Genomic DNA, 20873 nt, shown 5'->3' on the forward strand with positions numbered 1-20873 from the left:
CGGATGAGTCCTCGGGTTTCCCCGGGCACGCGGAGGGAGCTGGGGGGTGGATACCACCGACACCCTCCAGGGAGGAATGGTGGAACCCGCAAGTGTCACCACGTCGGAGCCGAAGCCGGCAGGGATTTCTCCCGCATTCCAACCCCAACCGCCCAACCGAACGGAACCGACCTGCCAAAACCGACGCCCATCACCATGCGCCAATGCAGTAGCGCCGCCACCCACGCCGCCTTGCTACGAACACCACCACAAGGCCAAGAGGACCGGAGAGAAGCTCACCACAACGGGAGCAGCAACATCGACGCCGAGAGGGAGGGAACCACCTCCACCGCCGTCGTGAGGGAGGCCCGTGCCTCCGGCACCGACGCGGTAGCCGTTCGGACGCGGCAGCGGGGCATGCCGGGCCACCCCTGGCCCAGCCAGGCCCAAAGCGGGCCCGTTAAGCCCCGCCGGCCGCGATGCAGCAGGCCGGCGTCGTCGCCGCTGGCACCCAGCCACGCGTCGCATCTCCCCCGCCTCCTAGAAGCCACACCGGAGCCATCCCCGCCGCCGGCCCGCCCAGGCCTAGATTTGGGCCGAGCGAACGACGCCAGATCCCGCCGCCGCGCCGTCAACAGCGCCGCCGCCGCCCAGTTGCTCGCCTGCATGCGCCACGGAGCCCCGCCGCCTAGATGCACCCCTCGGAGCCGCTCCGCCCGCGCCGGAGAGCGACCGGGAGGGGAAGGGCCAGGAGGCCGCCGCCACCAGCAGCCCCAGGGCCAAGCCGGCCGCGGGCGCCGGCGCCGGCGGCAAGGAGGAAGAAGGGAGGGGGGGAGCCTGGAGGGAGGAGGCCCGACGCGCGGCCGGTCGCCCGCGGGGGGGGGGGGGGGGGGGGGGGGGGGGACGCGGTCGCGAGAGAGAAAGGGGGAGATTATTATCACAGTGTCCTATTTTACATCGCGATGTATAAAGGATTGGCCAAAAATTCATATAGGGCAGCTGCTGGAGGTCGTTGTTGTGCCATTTTTACATCAAAAGCTGTTAACCGCTATTATACATCACCTAGTGGAGATGCTCTAATCTAAATATATTTATGAAAAACTTTGAAGGTGCTAAACCACTCTAACGAGGATGGGGCATCCAAAAAAAATCATATAGAAAGGACCGAAATATACAGAACCAGAACAAAATTCAGGTTAACACTTTTAAATTTTTTAGGATTTAAATTTATCATTTCATTGTTCAGGCCGTCTAAGACCAAGCATCTAGGAGTAGTTGCGAGGGTTGTTATCGTATTTTCTGCGGTAACCATGAAGTCATCCGGTGCTATCTTCAGTGTATGTCTGTCCCCATCTAGCCATACCCTTTAGGCCTCCATTACAAAGCAGTGTTGTCCGAAAAACTAGTGTTGGTTGCCAAAAAGAATTAGAGGGCCGGAGTGGGTCGGCGACCAGGCGGCGGAGGGATGGAGGCCGCGGTGGTGAGCGCTCTGATGACTAACATCGTCGCGAGGCTCTTCGCCGTGCTAGAGCAGAGATACGACCAGTTGAGTGCCCTGCATGATGATATCGATTCTATGAAAGCGGAGCTTCACCTGATTGCTGGTGCGATGGAGGATCAGCTCGCGCAGAAGGGGCCCACCCGTGCTGTAGAGCGCATATCCATGACTGTATTGCGGGAATTGGCATTTGACATCGAGGATTGCCTGGACCGGTTCCTTCCTTGCGCTGCATGTGGAGAAGAAGCGGGGTCAATCGGCGATCCAGTGTACTTTGTTGATGAGATTCAGAAACTGAAGAAGCGGCTGGAGGGGGCACATCAGCAGAAAACAAATTACGGTGTCAAGGGCGGCCAGCAGGAAGATTCCCAAGATCGTCAGGGGCATCCAGTAGCTTCCCACGATGCGGACACATTTGAGGAACATCATCATCATGTGGGCATCGAGAAACCCAAGCAGGAGGTTGTGGATTTGCTAGAGGTGGAGGGAGACAAAATGATGGTGATATCCATCGTCGGATTTGGCGGCTCCGGAAAGACGGCACTCGCAAAGGCAGTGTATCACTGCCCTCAAGTCCGCCGGAAATTCCTTCGCCGTGCCTGGGTTGTGGCGTCGAAGCACAAAGACGACGCCAAGGGGCTCTTGACGGCGATACTACAGCAGCTTCTTCCAAGCAAAGCACGAGCAGTGCTACCAACACAACAAGTACCCCAGCTCCAGCAGCACATCATACATCATCTGCAAGCTAGAAGCACAAGGTATGTCCCCTGACCAATCAGAATCAATCGTCTTATATGATTAGCATGCATCAATTTGACATCTCTGTTTGCCCGCATATTACTTTCTTGATCCAGTTTCCTATATACCTTTTAAATGATATAAACCATACTGGTTTCTTTCTCGTCGGTTTTGTACATTTTTTTAGCAATTGAAAGGCGGCAGCAGTGAGTACCTACTCAACACAATTAAGTTTTTTGGCATAATTTACCACTTTTGGAGACCTGCCGATCTATTATCTATTTCAGTCATAGGCGTAAACCTGCACAACATATTTTTGTATTGAAAATTATCTATGTAAAAAAGGAAGATGCAAAAAAAAAGGGATTAACAAGTGATATCCAAGTCCTACATCGAACCATCTTCCATTCATGTTTGATGGATATAGAAGGTCAGTAGGTCACACATTAAAATTTAGAAATGAGAAATTATCTGCAAAAACGTCTTACACTAGTGTACACAGCTAGTACTGCTCCCAATATGAGGCGCAGCCCTAAGTTTTAGTCTCTTGTGCTGCAAATTTGCAGTAGCAGCAAAACAAAAACAACAGCGCATGAACGCACAACGAACCCCCGAAAGTTTCCCGACCGAGCGCTGCACAGCCAGAACACCGCACCCCGCCCGCACCAGAGAGCTGTTGGGTGAGGAGCCAGGCAGTATTGGCCGGCAAGAGTGGAGCCAGGCAGTGTTGACCGGTAAGAGAGGAGCCAAGCAGTGTTGGCCGAGATGTCGTGCATGGGAATCATGAGCGGCTCCATCTGACCGATTTTGTGGCCAGCCGCTCGGATTTGTGTCGGATTTCTACAACGACTACCTCTTCAAGCTCCCCGCATTCGAGTGGTAGATTTCTGCAACGACTACCTCTTAAGCTGCTCGTCATTGGCGACTCCTCCATCATCAAGTCTTGCCACCTCCTCCACTTCGCCGTGAAACTAAAACCATCGATGTTGATTTCGGAAGTACAGTAGCAAAGTAGATGATCCCCTTTTGTTGGTTATTCATGGAGCTCCAATATTTAGTTGCTGCAAGTACAACCATCAGACCGAATTTGGTGCTCCCCCGCCGTCTGATTTTTGTCCAGCCCAATCTATTGTATCAAATCTGTACTTCATCCAATCCACTCGTTGTTTCATGTCCTTTTTTCTGGTTCATGTGCAGATGCTGCAGAGGAACAGACAATGATCCGGCTTAACCAGATTAGATATAAGTTTTTTATGGTGGATTAAACGTAGATTAGTCTAACTTGGACTAGTGTAGTGTATTGGTAGCATTATCATATGGTGATTAACAAACTCATGCCTACCATAGAACCACTAAACTAGAAAACAAGTACAGAGGTACTGCCGCCCATTAGCCAGGCTGGTTCAAAGTACAGAGCACATGGTTGCTGATCTAGCACCAATACTGTTATAGGTGTATTGTTTATGTAGATGGTGGTGGTGAAGAGGTCACATCTAGTTAGGTCTGAAACCATGACAAATTTGGGCCAGTTGTGCTGCACCTAACTGAAATTAAATACTATTCATGTTTTATATGGTTTGTCTTCATTTGAGATTCGTTTAATATTTCAATATGTATGCAATCATGGAGAAGAAAATATATGGTTGGGTGCATTCGGGCCACTGGTGGAGAAGAAAAATCCGGGGCCCTAAAACTCACTTTTTAGTACCCTAAACCTGTTTTTCAGTGCCATATTTTAGGGCAGCTGTTGGAGATGCTCCTAGAGCTTTCCGTAATTTGTAATATTGCTGCCCTATTTAGTTAAACAAATAAAGCATAATAGCATTTCCAATAGCTGCCCTATTTTAGAGCACCAAATTGTGGTTGGAAGAAATTTCGGGGCACCAAAAAGTGGGTGACCAACACAAGCAAAAGTACACATAAACATAGTAAAGGTACATACTCTCTCAACCTTCATTTCCACTCGTCCTTTCTTTCTCCTCACCATGGCTTCCAGTATTGGTTTCATGCTCATCACAGACTTTATTTGTTCATTTTCATGCTTTGTGCCATCCATGTCGCCACCCATACCTCCCATGGAATTGATGCCACCATCCATACCTCCCATGGCACTCATCGTACCACCAAAGTCGCCTCCCATGGAACTCATCGTACCACCAAAGCCGCCTCCCACGGAACCAAAGCCGCCTCTCCTGGAACCCAGGCTACCTTCCATCATGCTCATCAAAACCCCCATGTATTCTCCCATGACGCCACCCATTGCACCACTCATACCACACATGCCCCCCCCCCATGCCACCACACATAAAATGCGATATTTTTGGTCATATAACCTTTTTTTGTTTTCTTATACCAAATTTTACGTATTTTATGTGTAACTATTTGTATTCCAAACGTAATTTATTTATGAAGCGATCATAAGATTACCTCGGGTGAAGAATAACTTATTCTGCATCCTCGGTGATGAATAATGTTTGTGTGTGTGTGTGTGTGTGTGTGTGTGTGTGTGTGTGTGCACCACCCATATAGGTCATCCTATGACGCTTAGAATAATCCCAAGGTTCTCTCGGTAAATACCGGAGCTCTCCTATATTATTAGTAGGTCCTCCAGAACTTGTCCACCTTCCCGGTTTAACCCGGTTTTCTCCGAAACACTTACGGTTCTCTCTCAAAACATTTTTTGTTGACCCTGAAATTTCTCCAGTGTTATTTTCTCAAACACTGAACTCCAATAGAACTCAACAGATCATAAACCCTTAAGAGTGTGACCCTGCAGGTTCGGTGAACTATTAACAGGACCGAAACACCTTTTGTGCAATGATCAATAGAGAAACCGTGGACATCCACATTGACCCCTATACCCATACGAATGATATTCAAGTGAACCTTCAGTTACCATGTGCTATTCCATTTGCTTCACGATACTTTACAAAAATTTGATGTGAAATATATTGGCATCCCCGTGAATCAAACACATGATCACTATATCAGTTTGCTCGTTACCTATTTTGTTGTCTTTTCTCGTTCATGTGTTCCGGCATCCCCGTGAGTAGGTCATATTGTGTCTGGCCAGACGATGATGGATACCATCACACTGAGAGGGCCGTAAGAATATCTCTTCATCATCAAAGGAGCAAATTCTAAGAGCATCTCCAGCCGCGCCCCCAACAGGCCCTCCCAGGCGACTTTTTCAGCGCCGACGCTGAAAAAACGCCCTAGTCGTGCCCCCAGGATGCCGAAATCCGCCGGTTCGGCCCGTTTTTGGGCCCGGCGATCGCAGGCCGAACCCAGCGCAATGGGGGCGCTCGTGGGCTCTGGCGCGAGGGAAAAGCGCGTCTGGCCCACACCTCCAGGCGAAAAGTCAAGTCCTGCTTCCAGATTCGCCTCACACACCCCGCGCGCTCAGCCACCAACCGGCTGATCCCACCGCCGCCAATCGCCCGCCACCGCTAGAGTGTCCATCCCCGCCGAAAAAAGAGTAGAGGTTTCGCCAAGGCAGCCCCTCCACCAGCACCTGGGCGCTTTTCACGCCGTTTCCGGCCGCAGAGAGGCAGTTTAGTGGCGGGTACGCGCCCACCGCGCCCGCAAGGTGTTCGGTGATTTGCCTGCCTCGACAATGGACTCGGACGACGAGGAGGCGCTCACCGTGCTGCTGGAGGAGGAAGCCGAGGCCGACGTCCAGGAAGAGGAACATCTCATGGTCCTCGCCACCCTCGCCGGCGAGCAATGAAAAGCCGCGGCAAGGTGGCTCGACGCCGGGGCGGATCGAAGCAAAGAACCGGGGCCGAATATGGGCCGATTCTCGCCCATATGAGGCCTTTATTCGCCGAAAGTGGGCCTAAAACTGGGCCAATATCGGCGCCTGGGGGCGACGGCTGGATGCCCAACCCCCCCCCCCCCCCCAGCGCCGATTGTACCGCTGGCTCGCCCCCAGGCGGCGATTTTTATGCCTCCTGGGGGGGCCAACGACTGGAGATGCTCTAATCTCGAGTTATCAAGTACCTTATCATACTTTTTTGATGCACCTGTAAGTTGCTGTTATGATCACCCTATTACGCTTGACGTTAGAAAAAACCAAAAGTACTTCATTTGGTACGAAGATACTTGATATTCTCATGGTCTAAACAATTATGCATATGCTAACTTTCTCTGTGTTATTAACTATCAACTACTCATGAAAGGATCTCATAGTATAGCAATCAACTTGGGTTAGTTCAACACGAATGGTCTTCCAACATTGTGCCCTCAATTTTGCCATAATTATCGTTACACATAACTACGCTCATGATCAGAAAAACAGAACCATCATGCAACACTCGAGCTAGTCCTATAGGTAGACTAGGAATCATATTTTATAGTTTTTAACTCTATACGTGCATTTCAATTTTCCTCTGAACCTCTCGGTTTTCATAGGTTCAAGAATCAGAGCAGTCATAGCATAGAATATAAACATTAATTATAAACTTGGAAATAAATAATAACACAACACTTATTGTCTCTAGGGCATATTTCCAACAGCTGCCTCCTCGAGGCTTGGGCATGGAGGTGGTCTTCTTTGGCCGAGGGCCATCCTTACCAGTGACATTTGCCGGTCGTGGGGCCGTGAATCCACCACGACGAGCAGGGGCGGCGGCGGTAGTTGAGGGAATGGCGACGGACGCGCCGACTATGGCTAGGAGGCCAGGAGCGTCGCGGGGTCGGCTGCGGCGTTGGAGGAGCTGCCCATGGCGACGTGCTGGCCGGCGGGCCGATGGTGGCGCAACAGACCGGTCGCAGGAGGGTAGCAAAACGACTGTGGTTGGGCATCGCGTGGGGGGCACTATTTTACGGCAGCCGCCCAAATGTTGTATATTTGCAGCACTTGATGCCTCCTTTTAGGGCCGCGCAAGAAAATTTTGCAATTTTTGGATGATAGGGCATTTGTTGGAGGCAAGGTTTTGGATCCCGATTGGACCTTTTCTCCCGAGGGGCACGGAAATTTGCGGCTACCATGGTAACCATGAAATACCGAAAAAAATCCGATGAAATATAAAATCAAATTTGGAATTCAATTTTTTCGTATCAACATAGATACATACCTTGCCGTAGCGTAGTGGCTGTTCACCCGCAGCTGCCGCTTGCTGATGCGTTGTGAGTTCGACCCTTGGGCTCTTACCCAATTTTACTGTGTTTTTTAACTTTTGCATCCTTAAAAATAAATTAAAAAAAAAGAGCATGAGCAGATTCAAACACGCGACTCAGTTGCTGTGGAAAGGTTGGCTTTGCCATGAGGAGTTGGATTGACCTGAAAGAGATGACATGTAGTATCTAACTATTAGTTGACGTTTGAATTCAAAATATTCAGGATATTTTGCTAGGTATGAGTGTTTTCGATGGGGGGGGGGGAGTGGTAAATGCGGTAACCACCCGGTAACCGAATATTTCGAGTGGTAGCCAAAACACTGGTTGGAGGCCGTTTTTTGTCCCCAAGTGCCTTACAAATGCTAGTGCCCTATAATAGGGCAGCTATTGAAGATGCTCTAAACTAGTTAACATCTTGCTAACCGAGGTATTGAATGTGACTCCCCCACCCATGTAGCAAGCCATGCATGATACTACTACTGTTGATTCGATTCAATTTTTTATGTCCATCGGAGATGTACAATTGAAGGAGAAGAAGGCTAGTATGATTTTCAATGCAATTTTATGTTTTATTGGTCGTTCCGCATCCAGTTGTATTCTTATTCTACTGGCTGATGTTTTTCTTGATAATTATTAAAATGAAGATGCCAGGTGTCCTTTTTCATATAAAAAAAGAAGTATCACATCAGAGCATTTGTATTGTACGCATGTGGGCCACTTAGATTTCCTTTTACCGGTGTATTAGTCATCTTAGGTTGTGCACTGCGATCAAGGTGTGGGGGAAAACGAGAGAACTTGATATTTGTTTGCTAATTAATACCATTGCATATAGAGAATTGACCACTGCATATTGTGCTAGTAGTCTCAAGTCACTGAATGCATACAGGCCCCACGTCTTCTATTGGTTGATTTCTTTTTCCGTGGCAAAAAATAGGGAACGAGGTGGGTAGCTAATGCACCGCGCCTAAGAGTTTTGAGATTATTTGGTTTCGTAATGTGACTAATGCACCGGTAAGGAGGGAGTATATGTAATACAGTATTTAAGAGATGGGTGTAAGACCACCCAGTAGTAGTAGTTCAGCACAATTTCATATTGTCCATTTGCCTAACAGGTGCTTAATTGTAATTGATGACATGGAGCATCAACATTGGAAGGCGATAGAACCTATCATTTCGTGGAAACATCAAGCAGAATACTAGTGACGACAACAATTCATTCCGTAGCAAATAAATGCAGCTCTGCTGGCGGCTATGTATACAATATGAGAACCCTTAGCGCAGAGGACTCTACGGTTTTGCTAAAGAAGAAAGTTTCTTTATTGGGAGGATCTTCACCTGATTTGGAGGATGGTTCGGCTGCAATCGTACACAAATGTGATGGCCATCCGCTTGCTCTCGTCAGTGTGGCCAACCATTTGCTAGGAGAAAGTGAGCTCACAGGAAAGTTCTGCAAAGATACCAGCAGCTGCCTAGGTTCTCATATGGACAAGAACACGCATGGAGATTTCACAAAACTTCGACAAGTTCTGGTGAATAATTACAGCAGTCTGTCTGGTGGTCTCAAGACATGTTTACTGTACACAAGTTTATTCCCAAATGGTCGTCCCGTCAGCAGGAAAACTCTAACCAGACGATGGTTAGCGGAAGGATACATAGATGGTGACCTGGAGGCTGCTGATAAGAATTTCAAGGAACTGATTGACCGGAATATCATTCAGTCCATCGATGAAAGCAACGATGGAAAATCAAAGACGTGCAAACCTCATGGTATCATGCACCAGTTCATGCTGCACAAGTCCATGTCTTGTAATTTCGTCACATCTTTTGGTGATAAGAACAGAAGGCGGTTCCGTCACCTAGTCATGGAAAATCATACAAATTATACAACACCTGGTATGGATCATGCTGCCGTTCCAACTTCACGTAGCCACAACCGCCTGCACAATCTCGTTACCTCTGTTAAAGAAAAGTTTGCCAATATCAGTACATTTACCAATACAGGATTGGTCTGCAAGCAACTCCGTCCGCGGTCTCTAACAATCTTTGGGGGTGCAGGAGAAGCCGTTTCAGATTTGACAAGTTGTGAGCTCCTCAGAGTGTTGGATCTGAAAGAATGTGTTGGTTTGAATGAAGAACATCTCGGGTACATATACAAGCTGTTGCATCTCAAATATCTAACACTCGGGAGCTCCGTTTGCAATCTTTCAGTTGAAATGGAAAGGCTTCATTGTTTAGAGACACTTGACGTGAGGAACACCCAGATAGAGACATTGCCGGTGGAAGTCATTAATCTGCCCCACCTAGCGCACCTGTTTGGAAAGATTAAGCTAAACAAGATTAGTAGCAAGAACGGTAAGAAGTTCATGCAAGGAAAAAGTAATTTGCAGACTCTAGCAGGAGTTGTTGTAGACAGCAACTCTGGATTCCCGGAACTGATGGTTCATATGAAAAAACTGACAAAGATCAAGCTATGGTGTGAGATCAGTAGCACATATAGGAATTACACCATACTCTCAGAAGCCATTCACAGGTTTGTTCAGGCTGGCATGGGTAATCCAGTAGGTGACCGTTCTCTGTCGCTTCACATCAATGATTGTTCCAAAGATTTGCTTCATCACCATCAAGTTGACAACACAACTGCAACATCAACAAAACATGTTTGTGTTAGCTCCCTCAAACTGCAAGGCAGCCTGAGTCAGTTCATTCAGTTTGTTACGTCCCTGCGTGGTCTGAAAGAGCTGTGCCTTACCTCTACTAATCTGACGAGGGATGATCTATCAACGCTGTTTACACTAAAACTCTTGGTTTATCTTAAACTGGTTGAAGTCCACTGTCGGTGTCAAAACCGGCGGATCTCGGGTAGGGGGTCCCGAACTGTGCGTCTAGGCGGATGGTAACAGGAGACAAAGGACACAATGTTTACCCAGGTTCGGGCCCTCTTGATGGAGGTAAAACCCTACGTCCTGCTTGATTAATATTGATGATATGGGTAGTACAAGAGTAGATCTACCACGAGATGAAGGAGGCTAAACCCTAGAAGCTAGCCTATGGTATGATTATTGTATGCTGAAGTTGTCCTACGGACTAGCTAAAACCCTCCGGTTTATATAGACACCGGAGAGGGTTAGGGTTACACAAAGTCGGTTACAATGGTAGGAGATCTAAATATTCGCATCGCCAAGCTTGTCTTCCACGCCAAGGAAAGTCCCATCCGGACACGGGACGAAGTCTTCAATCTTGTATCTTCATAGTCCTGGAGTCCGGCTGAAGGTATAGTCCGGCTACCCGGACACCCCCTAATCCAGGACTCCCTCAGTAGCCCCTGAACCAGGCTTCAATGACGACGAGTCCGGCGCGCAGATTGTCTTCGGCATTGCAAGGCGGGTTCCTCCTCCAAATTCTTCATAAAAGTTTGTAAACACCAAGGATAGTGTCCGACTCTCAGCGCGTTTTGCGAGACGGTTTCCTTGGCACGTCTTGTCAAAGCAGAGATCGTGTCCCCTTTATTCACGGGATTCTCATCAATACGGACGTGGGTAAGCCAATCGTGCCCGTTGGCATGTTTTCTCGATTAAAGGCGAGTCCCAAACGGTTACGGGGAGGGCTCTTGGTATTCAACCTCTTATAAAGAGACCAAGGCCTTACTCCTTTTTTCCAATCTCAAACGAGTTCGCCCGTCGCCTCAAGTTCCAACACCCTAGGCTCCAGATTCCAGGCGCTTCGGACCTTCGACAATGTCCGGTTCCGATCTTTGAGGCCGATGGATGGAGGAGGACGTGCTAAAGTTGAGAGAGGCCAAGTTCTTGACCAGCGAAATTTCGCATAGGTTGCCTGCTCAAGGGCAGGCTATTCCCAGTCCCCAGCCCGGTGAGAGCATGGTGTTCATGTCTCACTTCCTTCGAGGGTTAGGCTTCCCAATGGATCCCTTTGTGAGGGGGCTGATGTTCTATTATGGGCTGGAATTTCACGATTTAGCTTCGGAGTCCATCCTCCACATTTCCTCTTTTATCGTCGTGTGTGAAGTCTTCTTCCGCGTTGCTCCTCACTTTGGGCTATGGCTCAAAACCTTCGAAGTAGCGCCGAAGATGATCGAGGGGCGGCATGCGGAGTGCGGAGGCGCTGTTATAAGGAAGAATGCCGATGCTCCATGGCCCGAAGGCTCTTTTCAAGAGGAGCTCGGCTTATGGCAACGAGAGTGGTTCTATATCACCGCTCCCAGGGGCACCAAGTGGGTGGCGCCACCAGCCTTTCACTCGGGTCCCCCACCACGGCTAGCGTCATGGGTTAACAAAGGATTAGATTGGGGGTTATCCAAGGACGTGCCCTTGTTGCAGGGCCGCATTGGGGATCTCTTAGAAAGAGACCTCCTCCTGGTTAAGGTGACGCAGGTCATGCTGATTCGCCGAACCCTGCCCGGCAAACGTCGTTCCCTTCGCCTGTGGGAGTTCAATCCGTAGGGACCACGAGCTCTCCAGCATTTCATGGGCGCAACGCCCGCGGAGATGTATAAACTGTTCTTCAGATCACAAACAATGTGTCCGGATTTAACCGAGGACGCAGGTCTGAGCTGCAATCGCCCGGATACTCAAGTAAGTAGCCTTGTGCCCGGACTCGTTATCCGTATATTTGTCATAAACTTGCCCCTAAAAGAGTTGTCCTTTTAAACAGGAGTAGATAGCGAAAGCAAAGCTGATCAGGTGTCTGGCTCCCCTCCCCGAGAACAGGCCGGATCCCGTGCTAGTCAGGATGTTGGAGATTGTGCCTTTGGAGGAAAGCGAGGGAGGGGACAAGGAAACTACGACCTCCTCGAAGGAGGCTGTTGGGGAGGAAGGAACCGAAAATTCCTCTCATCAGGGGAAGAAAAGGACCGCCTCTGGAGACCCGGAGACCCTGGCCTCAAAGCGGGGGAAAAAAATCCTCAGCAGAGGGTCCTACGCCGGGGGATACCTCGGCCGAGCTATGTCCTCAAGGGGATCAGCCCTCCAGCGAGCCGTAAGTAGAGAAAGATTTTCTTTTTGAGAGATAAGGGAAATCCTTGCTTTATATCTGAGAAGATTAACCGAAATTTTACCTTGTAGCTCGGACCTCAACCCTTCTCAGCAGAGCTCGTCTTCGGGGGACCTTCTTCCGGAGATGATGGAGAGCGGAACGCCTCCCCCTGCCGTACCACCTAGCGAGGCGGGCGACCCTGAGGTGTCGTCGCGGAGGGTTTCTCCGAATCCGGTAGGGGCGGAAGGTAGCCATATGGCCCCCCAAGGTTCTCCGCGTCCGGCCTTTGAAAGAGGCCATAGGACGAGTCCGGCACCGTTTGGTGTTCGGTCGGAGGAGCTGAAGAATCTGCTAGGGCGAGCTTCTATCTCAGGGGAGCACCGTGCATTGATGGGCACGGTGATTGAAAGCATTTCGTCCGCGGAAAGCGGATTGCATGAGGCCGTCAGAAGTTTACTGGCAGGTTTTGAGGTACGTAAAATAGTGTACACTTTTTGACAGTTGCGCATAAATAAGATGCGCCCTGTGTAGATAGTAGCCCTGAGACTCTGTGCGTTGTCAAAAGTGACGGCGCGCAGAGGATCAAAATCCCAGGTCTAAAATGTCGCCTTTGTATGTAGGTGGCGAAGTGTCCGGAATCCAGCCGGACTGATGAATTTGCCGAGCTAAAGCGGCAACTTGACGTGGCAGATGCCGACATCCCGCTTGTTAACAAGCGGCTTGATGAGGCTCAAGGTATGTAATTCCTTGGGCGGCATCTGGTAAGAGGAGGTTTATGCCATTATCTTACAATGTGTGTGTGCTTGACGCAGATAGTGCGGCCGTTGTGGAGAGTCTTCGGGCGGAACTTGCCCGAGCTAAGGAACAAGCCAGAAAAGGTGATGCGGCTACCGAGAAGGCCCTTGAAGAGCTGAGAGCCGAACAGGCTGCTCACTGACGAAGCAAGAAGGAGATGGCCGAGATGGCCGTGAAGTTAAAGAGCGCTGCTGACCGTTGCAAGCTCCTTGAAAAAGAAGACCGGGCGAGACAGACGGACTTAGAGAAGGCCGTTGCTGATGCCAAGGACGCTCGCTCTGCGATGAGAGCTGTGAAGGAGGAGCTGTGTCAGGCCGGACAGATTGCGGCTGGAAAGCCCTTTATGCTGCGGAGGAAGTTTTGTGGTCCGAAGTTTGCTCCGTTGGACCGGATGTGGAGTGTGGAGGACACCTATCTGGATTTGGCAGCGAGTGCTGCTGATGCGATCGAACACTTTCGAGAACAAGAAGATCGCGAAGTGGAAAAACTTTTCTGGTCGCAGTTCCACAATCCAGAGCGTCCACTGGCGGTGGACGATCGTCTGGCTCAATGGGCCGAACTGAATAGGTTGTCCGGACTCGCCATGAAGTGCGTCATGGGTCATTTGTGGCCGGGGAGATCGGAGCCGAAGAGTTATTTCAGCTTAGTGCAGCAATTCCTTGATGCGGTGCCACATATCAATGCAATTAAGAGGTCGGCATGCATAGAGGGTGCGCGGATGGCTCTTGCCCGTGTCAAGACATACTGGGTGGAAATGGAGACCGCCGTTGTTGCGTCCCAAGATTCGGACCGAAGCCGAGTTCCTGCCGAGCACTATTTTCAGGAAGTCCTGCAAGGCGCTCATATAATAGAGACGCAGTGCTCGAAGGATGCTATATTGGAATAGCATATGTAATTGTAAAATAATTATAGGAACTTTTTATACTTGTGTCTGCAAGTATTTTAACACCTCCTTTGCGGCCGTTTATATAAAATCTGAAAGATTGCAGTCGTCGGCTTCAGCCCCCATGCACATAATGCTGGGATGTTCGCAGAAGGCGCTTTTTCACACTTAATCCAACGTCTTGGTCCTACAAAGAAGGTGACAGCGCAGCGAACTAGGCAATCGGACTATAATGCTTTATCACTTTCACTTAGCCATAGGAGTTTGACAGTGAGGCTACTTAGATAGCCCCTGGTGGCGACTGCGCTCGCCCGAATTCAGGGCGCGTATGTGCCTGGCCGGGAAACGGCTCTTTGTTAAAGCGGAGGAATCCTATAGATTCCGGTAGGTCATCGAGTGGTTGACCAGTCTCACGCTATATCATGATAGTCGGTTTTCGGCTTTCTCTACTGAGGTGCTCGCCTGGCCGAACCGGGGCACAATCGCAGTAGTTCTCCTGGTGCCGCCTTAGTCGATAGAGCGGAACGTAAGGCGGCCGAACACAGGAGCCGGGCAACCCAACATTTGACCAAAATCATGATTCAGAGCTGATGCATATAAGGCCAAACTCGCGACGCCGAACACTACCTAAGGTATTCGGTCTTTATGAGAGCGGGCGAGGTAACGCTCTTAGGTATAAGCCCCTAGTGTCCAGGTACGCGCAGGAATTCTGACGTGGCCACATGCCAAGACGCCAGCCTCCTCCTTGGTTATAGAACCAGGGGATGTGTATCAACAAGAGACAGTAAAAAAGGTTTACGCAGGGTCTTAATCTGAAAAGAATCCTTGGAACGGGTCCCTGCTGCACGTCTGCGCCTGTGTCTCCGTTGTGCCGTATCCTGGACGGGCGCAGCACGACGTTCGTCTGTAAAAGAGAGGAAGTAAGTTGAAAAAGGGTCATGCCGAACAAAAGTTATATTAAATAAACAAAGTATAAAGTAAAATATATAAAATTGAGCTTTATTGTCTCTTATTTTATATGTGCGGAGCCCCTAGGGCAGGGGTATATGGCCACTAAGCCTTTATCAACGATACTTTTGTGCCAGACTCGTCTATCCGTGTCCGTGGTCTTAATGACCTGTTCGGATGTTCTGCCTGGTGAAGCCATTGTATTGTGGGGCTGTTAAAGCGGCCGCACAATCCTCCGCTCGGAGGAGGCGCACTCAATGCTTCCCCTTCAAAGAGATGATGCCTCGTGGACCGGGCATCTTAAGAGTAAGAGATGCATAATGCGGTATTGCATTAAAGCGAGCGAAAGCCTCGCGTCCCAGCAGTGCTTGATAGCGACTTGAGAATGGGACGATGTGGAAAGTCAGCTTTTCGCGGCGGAAGTTATCGGCAGAGCCGAATATAACTTCGAGCCGGAGAAAACCCATACAACGGGTGTCTGGACCTGGCATTACCCCTTGAAAGGAGGTTTTGCTGTGGCGAATTCTTGTTCAGTCTGATATATCAGGTTTAGTCCACTGCCGCCGTCCATCAAGACATTTGTAAACTGGAGTCCGTCGATTATTGGATCGAGTACCAAGGCTGTCCAGCCTGCGTTCTTGATACTTCTGGAATAGTCCAGATGATCGAAGGTGATTGGTTTTGACAACCAGTGGCGAGACTCCTTTGGGGTAGGCCATATGGCGCTTACCTTCATGGGTGCCGCACGTTTTGTAATGTGAAGTAAGTTTACTCTTTTCACTTCTTGTGGGAAGTTCTTTTGTTTCCTGGTGCTCTACTTTTGGGATTCGTCATCGTCATCGCTTGGTGTGTCGAGCCCCTTGTGTTCGGCATTGAGTCTGCCGGATTGTTTGAAAACCCAACAATCTCTGTGGGTATGGTTAGCAGGCTTCCCAGGAGTACTGTGTATTTGACATATCCTGTCCAGGATTTTGTTTAGGTTGGATAGGTCGTCCCTATTATCCTGGAGGGGCGGCTTTTTCTTATTCTGCCGCGAGCTTTTAAATCTAGCATTGACTGTCGTGCTCTTTGGACTGTTTTCTTTAGTCCGGCGACGGTCCTTGTTGCGTCGTGGTTTTCCGTTTCCATCCCTAGTTTCGGATATACTTGGGTCGCTGGTGCTGCATCTTGCCAACCAGCTGTCCTCTCCTGCGCAAAAGCGGGTCATGAGGCTTGTTAGTGCGGCCATTGTTCTTGGCTTTTCTTGGCCGAGGTGTCTGGTGAGCCATTCATCTCGGACATTGTGCCTAAAGGCTGCTAAGGCCTCGGCGTCCGGACAGTCGACTATCTGATTCTTTTTAGTAAGGAATCTGTTCCAGAACTGCCGAGCTGACTCTCCGGGTTGTTGCGTTATGTGACTGAGATCGTCTGCTTCCGGGGGGCGGACGTAGGTCCCTTGAAAATTTGCTCGGAAAGCGTCCTCGAGCTCTTCCCAACTTCCAATGGTGTTTTCAGGAAGGCTTTTAAGCCAATGCCGGGCTGGCCCTTTAAGCTTGAGGGGTAAATATTTTATGGCATGGAGATCATCTCCTCTGGCCATATGTATGTGGAGGATATAATCCTCGATCCAGACTCCAGGGTCTGTTGTTCCGTCGTATGCCTCTATGTTTACGGGTTTGAATCCCGCTGGAAATTCGTAATCCAAGACCTCATCGGTGAAACATAGGGGTGTGCGGCACCCCTGTATTTGGGTGTGCCGTGATGTTCGGACACTGGTTTGGTTGCATTGCTTACGAGAGCTTGCTTTCTTGGCCCATAAATGGATCTGGATGGGCCATCCTTTTGATGCGAATCCTTAAGTGAGTCGCATGCCGGCTTGAGTGCGGCGCCGCTCGCCGCTTTATGCTGGCCATGGGGTCGTCTATCCGACCGGGTGGCTTTCTTACTTTTTGAATGCGAGGGCTCTAAGGCCTCTTCGTCGAATTCGGGCAGTAGCTTTCGCTTCGGATAGCTTTTAGTGTGACGACTACCGCCGTATTTGTCTGCGGTATTGATTACATTACTCCATCTGATTCGGAGTGCATCTTCCGCAGTTTTTAGCTTCCGCTTCTGCTTTTTCAGGCTGCGTGCGGTTGCAACGAGCCTTTTTTGGAGATTCTTCTGCTCCGTGGGCTTATCCGGCGTAAGATCGTCCGGTATGCCATTTTCGCCGGGGGAGGGTTGTTCGGTTTCTCTATCCGGGTTGCCCTGTTCGGACGGCTGCTCTAAGGCATGATCGTCGTCTACCAGCTCATCCTGCTCTATGGCTGGGTCTGTATCGAGGCGGGGCTTGGGTCGGCGTTTACGCCGATGCTTTGGTTGTTTTTCGAGAGATCGATCCCTCGTTCCATTCCCGTTTTCCTCGTTGTCGCTTCCTTTAGGGGTATCCACCATGTACACATCGTGAGATGAGGTGGCTGTCCAATGCTCTAGAGGCGTTGGTTCATCTGCGTCTCCTGCATCGTCGTCCATGCCGTAGATGTCTTCGGAGTCGAAGTTGAGCGCATCGTTTAAATTATCGACGGTGGCTACTAAATGGGTGGTGGGTGGGTTTTGAATTTCTTCATCATCCGTATCCCATCCTTGCTGACCATAGTCCGGCCAGGGCTCTCTTGATAAAGAGAGAGACTTTAGCGACTTCAGGATGTCGCCCAAGGGCGAGTGCTGAAAGATGTCCGCGGCGGTGAACTCCATTATCGGTGCCCAATCGGATTCTATCGGCAGGGGCGCGGGGGGCTCAGAGTCCGGAGAGGAATCCGGCCCCTCGGAGTCACGGGCCCGGCGGAGTGCGGGGCTGGTGTTCGGCTCGATCGCCTTTGAGATCGCAGCCCCCGAGGTGGCGTCCAACCGCTCTTCCTCGATCAGCGCAGTAGGCTCCGAATTAAGGGTCGGAACCAGTGCGAGTGCGGCCTCCAGGGCACTGTTCGTCGGCAGAGCTAGATCATGCCCATCGAGACAGTGCGGCGCGCTCGGTTGTGGCTCGAATCCGTCGAAGATCAAGTCCCCGCGGATGTCCGCCGTGTAGTTTAAACTTCCAAACCTGACCTGGTGGCCAGGGGCGTAACTTTCGATCTGCTCTAGGTGGCCAAGCGAATTGGCCCGCAGCGCGAAGCCGCCGAAGACGAAGATCTGTACGGGGAGAAAAGTCTCACCCTGGAACGCATCGTTGTTGATGATCAAAGGAGCCATCGGGCCTAAAAGCGACGACACAGAGGAACTCTCAATGAAAGCACCAATGTTGGTGTCAAAACCGGCGGATCTCGGGTAGGGGGTCCCGAACTGTGCGTCTAGGCGGATGGTAACAGGAGACAAGGGACACAATGTTTACCCAAGTTCGGCCCCTCTTGATGGAGGTAAAACCCTACGTCCTGCTTGATTAATATTGATGATATGGGTAGTACAAGAGTAGATCTACCATGAGATCAAGGAGGCTAAACCCTAGAAGCTAGCCTATGGTATGATTATTGTATGTTGAAGTTGTCCTACGGACTAAAACCCTCCGGTTTATATAGACACCGGAGAGGGTTAGGGTTACACAAAGTCGGTTACAATGGTAGGAGATCTAAATATCCGCATCGCCAAGCTTGCCTTCCACGCCAAGGAAAGTCCCATCCGGACACGGGACGAAGTCTTCAATCTTGTATCTTCATAGTCCTGGAGTCCGGCTGAAGGTATAGTCCGGCTACCCGGACACCCCCTAATCCAAGACTCCCTCATCCACCTTGCAGGTGATTTACACATAAATCTTGGAAAAAGCTAACGCCCACACGTGTGGGCGTTTGCACATCGCCCACACGCCTCCACCACTCATTTTGCCACGTATGAATAGATGACATCAGCAGGAATCTTTTTGGTTTTCGGCTTAAAAATATTGTATCTCCTAAATAAAAAAGCAAACTAAAAATCCGTTTTCACCATTAAATCCGTCTCGATGAGATCTTCAAAACTAGACTACATGTTGATATGTTTCAACAAAAAATTTTTTGCCCAGAAGTTGCCATGATGTTTACACTGCAGTTGCCATAGGGCTTAAACTAAAGTTGCCATGTGGCAATTTTAGTTTGTAGATCATGGCAATTTTAGTATTTTCATGATGGCAACTCCAGTACTTTGACCATAAAAATTATTTTTTTGTATGAACCATGGCAATTTTACGTGCATGTATCATGGCAATTTTAGTTTATGGTTCATGGCAAGTCTAGTTTCTTAATTCCCCATTTTATAAATGTCAAAATTTACTTTTAAATGTAGAAAAAAATTGCTGAAACATATCATGGCAACTTCAATGTAAACACCATGGCAATTCATATGCAATAGACATGGCAACTTTTAATCCAAAAAAAATTCATCAAAACATATCAACATGGGATCTAGTTTCGAAGATCTCGTCGCGAGAGATTTAATGGTGAAAACGGATCTTCAATCGGATTTTTCGTTTAAGAGATAAAACATTTTAAAAAATGAAAATCCAAAAAAATTCCTACATGCATGCATGTGATGACGTGACAATCTGTTTGCATTAGAGACGTGTGGTGCGTCTCCCTTTCTGCCACACATGTGGCAGTTATCGACATCCTAAATCTTGGGAACTTCCGTAGCCTACAACGCCTACGCCTGGTGGTGCAAGAACCCGGACTCCCAACAATCCAGCAAGGAGCATTACTGAGTCCCTTAGTTTCCCTTCAGTTGCTATGTAAAGATCTACTAGGCCCTTCCGATCATCTCCAAATGAAAAGTTTTGGACGTCTTCAGGAAATCGCTTTGGATTCTATGGTCAGCAAAGAAACCATAGAACTCTGGGAAAATGAAGCTAGGATGCACCCTAAGAGGCCAAGGATTTTATTGCTAAAAAGGGTTGGTCCAGCTGGGAAATATGTTGCAACTGATCAGGGATCCTTGGAGCTTCCGATGCCCTGCGGCTGCAGCGAAAGATGCTGCCATGCTGATCAGGGATCCCCAGAGGCTCAGATGCAGGGAACGCCCTGATTCCTTCTTCTAGGCAAGGTCAGGATCCTGATCCTTTGTGGAGCTTGCAAGTTTATTTTGCTTCCGTCTTCAGTTTTCCTCTCTTTGACTCTCATAAATATCCGGCATATAGTGCTTGCAATCATTAATTTCCATTACTCAGTCATTTGTAAAACTATTTGAATTACATGAATGCTAGCTGGCCATCATGCTAGATAAAAGAGAACACTGGAAAGGCAAAAAAAATAAGTTCTTATGTAGCAACTTTACTCTTGTCTTGCTATTTGTTGCAATTGCTGGTTGTACTTATAGTCCGAAAAGTCGTAATGTCATATATCCAATTCTATATGCAACACATGCTAAAGCAAGGTCCTGTTGGATCATTCCATTCTCAGATAACTTTACTACTCCAAGTTGATGATTTGAAGATAAAAAGAAGAAGGCGGAACCTGATGTTGATGGCTTGTCCATGTGCCTGCTTCCTCTACAACACTTTTCTCCTTGTGTTTTTGTTGTTGCGAGTCCTATTTTGCTTTATCCAAATTACGCTAGTACTGGAATATTAATTCCTACGGTGAAGTCATGTGTGCTTGAGTGCTTCTACAGTACCATTGTTTTCCGGTGAGTCTTTGATGTGCCGTACACGAGAATATACCTGCCAGAAGAAGACATGTTTATACATTAATATTACTCAGTAAATGAATAAGTGAGCCATCATAACACTTACACTTTTAATGTTTGATCAATACTGCAAGCATGTTGACGTTACAAAAGGTATCATCACACACGCATATATGGCTTTATGTGCGTCATAACAATCTAGTGCAACTGGCTGGGCGCAGATATGTCCACCGTCCATCAAATTCGAACCCCTCTATAATAGCACCTTCAAATTAACTTGGTGAGTTGTAGGAATCCAATTGTCCAACCGCCCTATTC

General features: G+C 48.9%; 1 protein-coding gene across 4 annotated transcripts; it reads left to right on the forward strand.

The window, feature by feature from the left end:
- The first annotated feature begins 1359 nt into the window (after positions 1–1359).
- Positions 1360–20641, forward strand: LOC125540648 (disease resistance protein RGA4). 4 transcript variants are annotated; one of them, XM_048704244.2, is made up of 2 exons: positions 1360–2235; positions 20330–20641. In XM_048704244.2, the coding sequence occupies exons 1-2, from the start codon at positions 1445–1447 to the stop codon at positions 20331–20333; spliced, it is 795 nt and encodes a 264-aa protein (XP_048560201.1). In that variant the 5' UTR covers positions 1360–1444; the 3' UTR covers positions 20334–20641. The 4 variants fall into 4 exon arrangements, with proteins under 4 accessions (XP_048560201.1, XP_087398855.1, XP_087398856.1 ...); XM_087542729.1 differs by lacking the exon at positions 20330–20641 and adding an exon at positions 8449–10824; XM_087542730.1 differs by lacking the exon at positions 20330–20641 and adding an exon at positions 8449–10811.
- Positions 20642–20873: the final 232 nt, after the last annotated feature.

The sequence above is a fragment of the Triticum urartu genome, chromosome 2A, assembly GCF_056163025.1.
Source record: "Triticum urartu cultivar PI428250 chromosome 2A, HENAU_Tu73, whole genome shotgun sequence".
NCBI classification, from domain to species: Eukaryota; Viridiplantae; Streptophyta; class Magnoliopsida; order Poales; family Poaceae; genus Triticum; species Triticum urartu.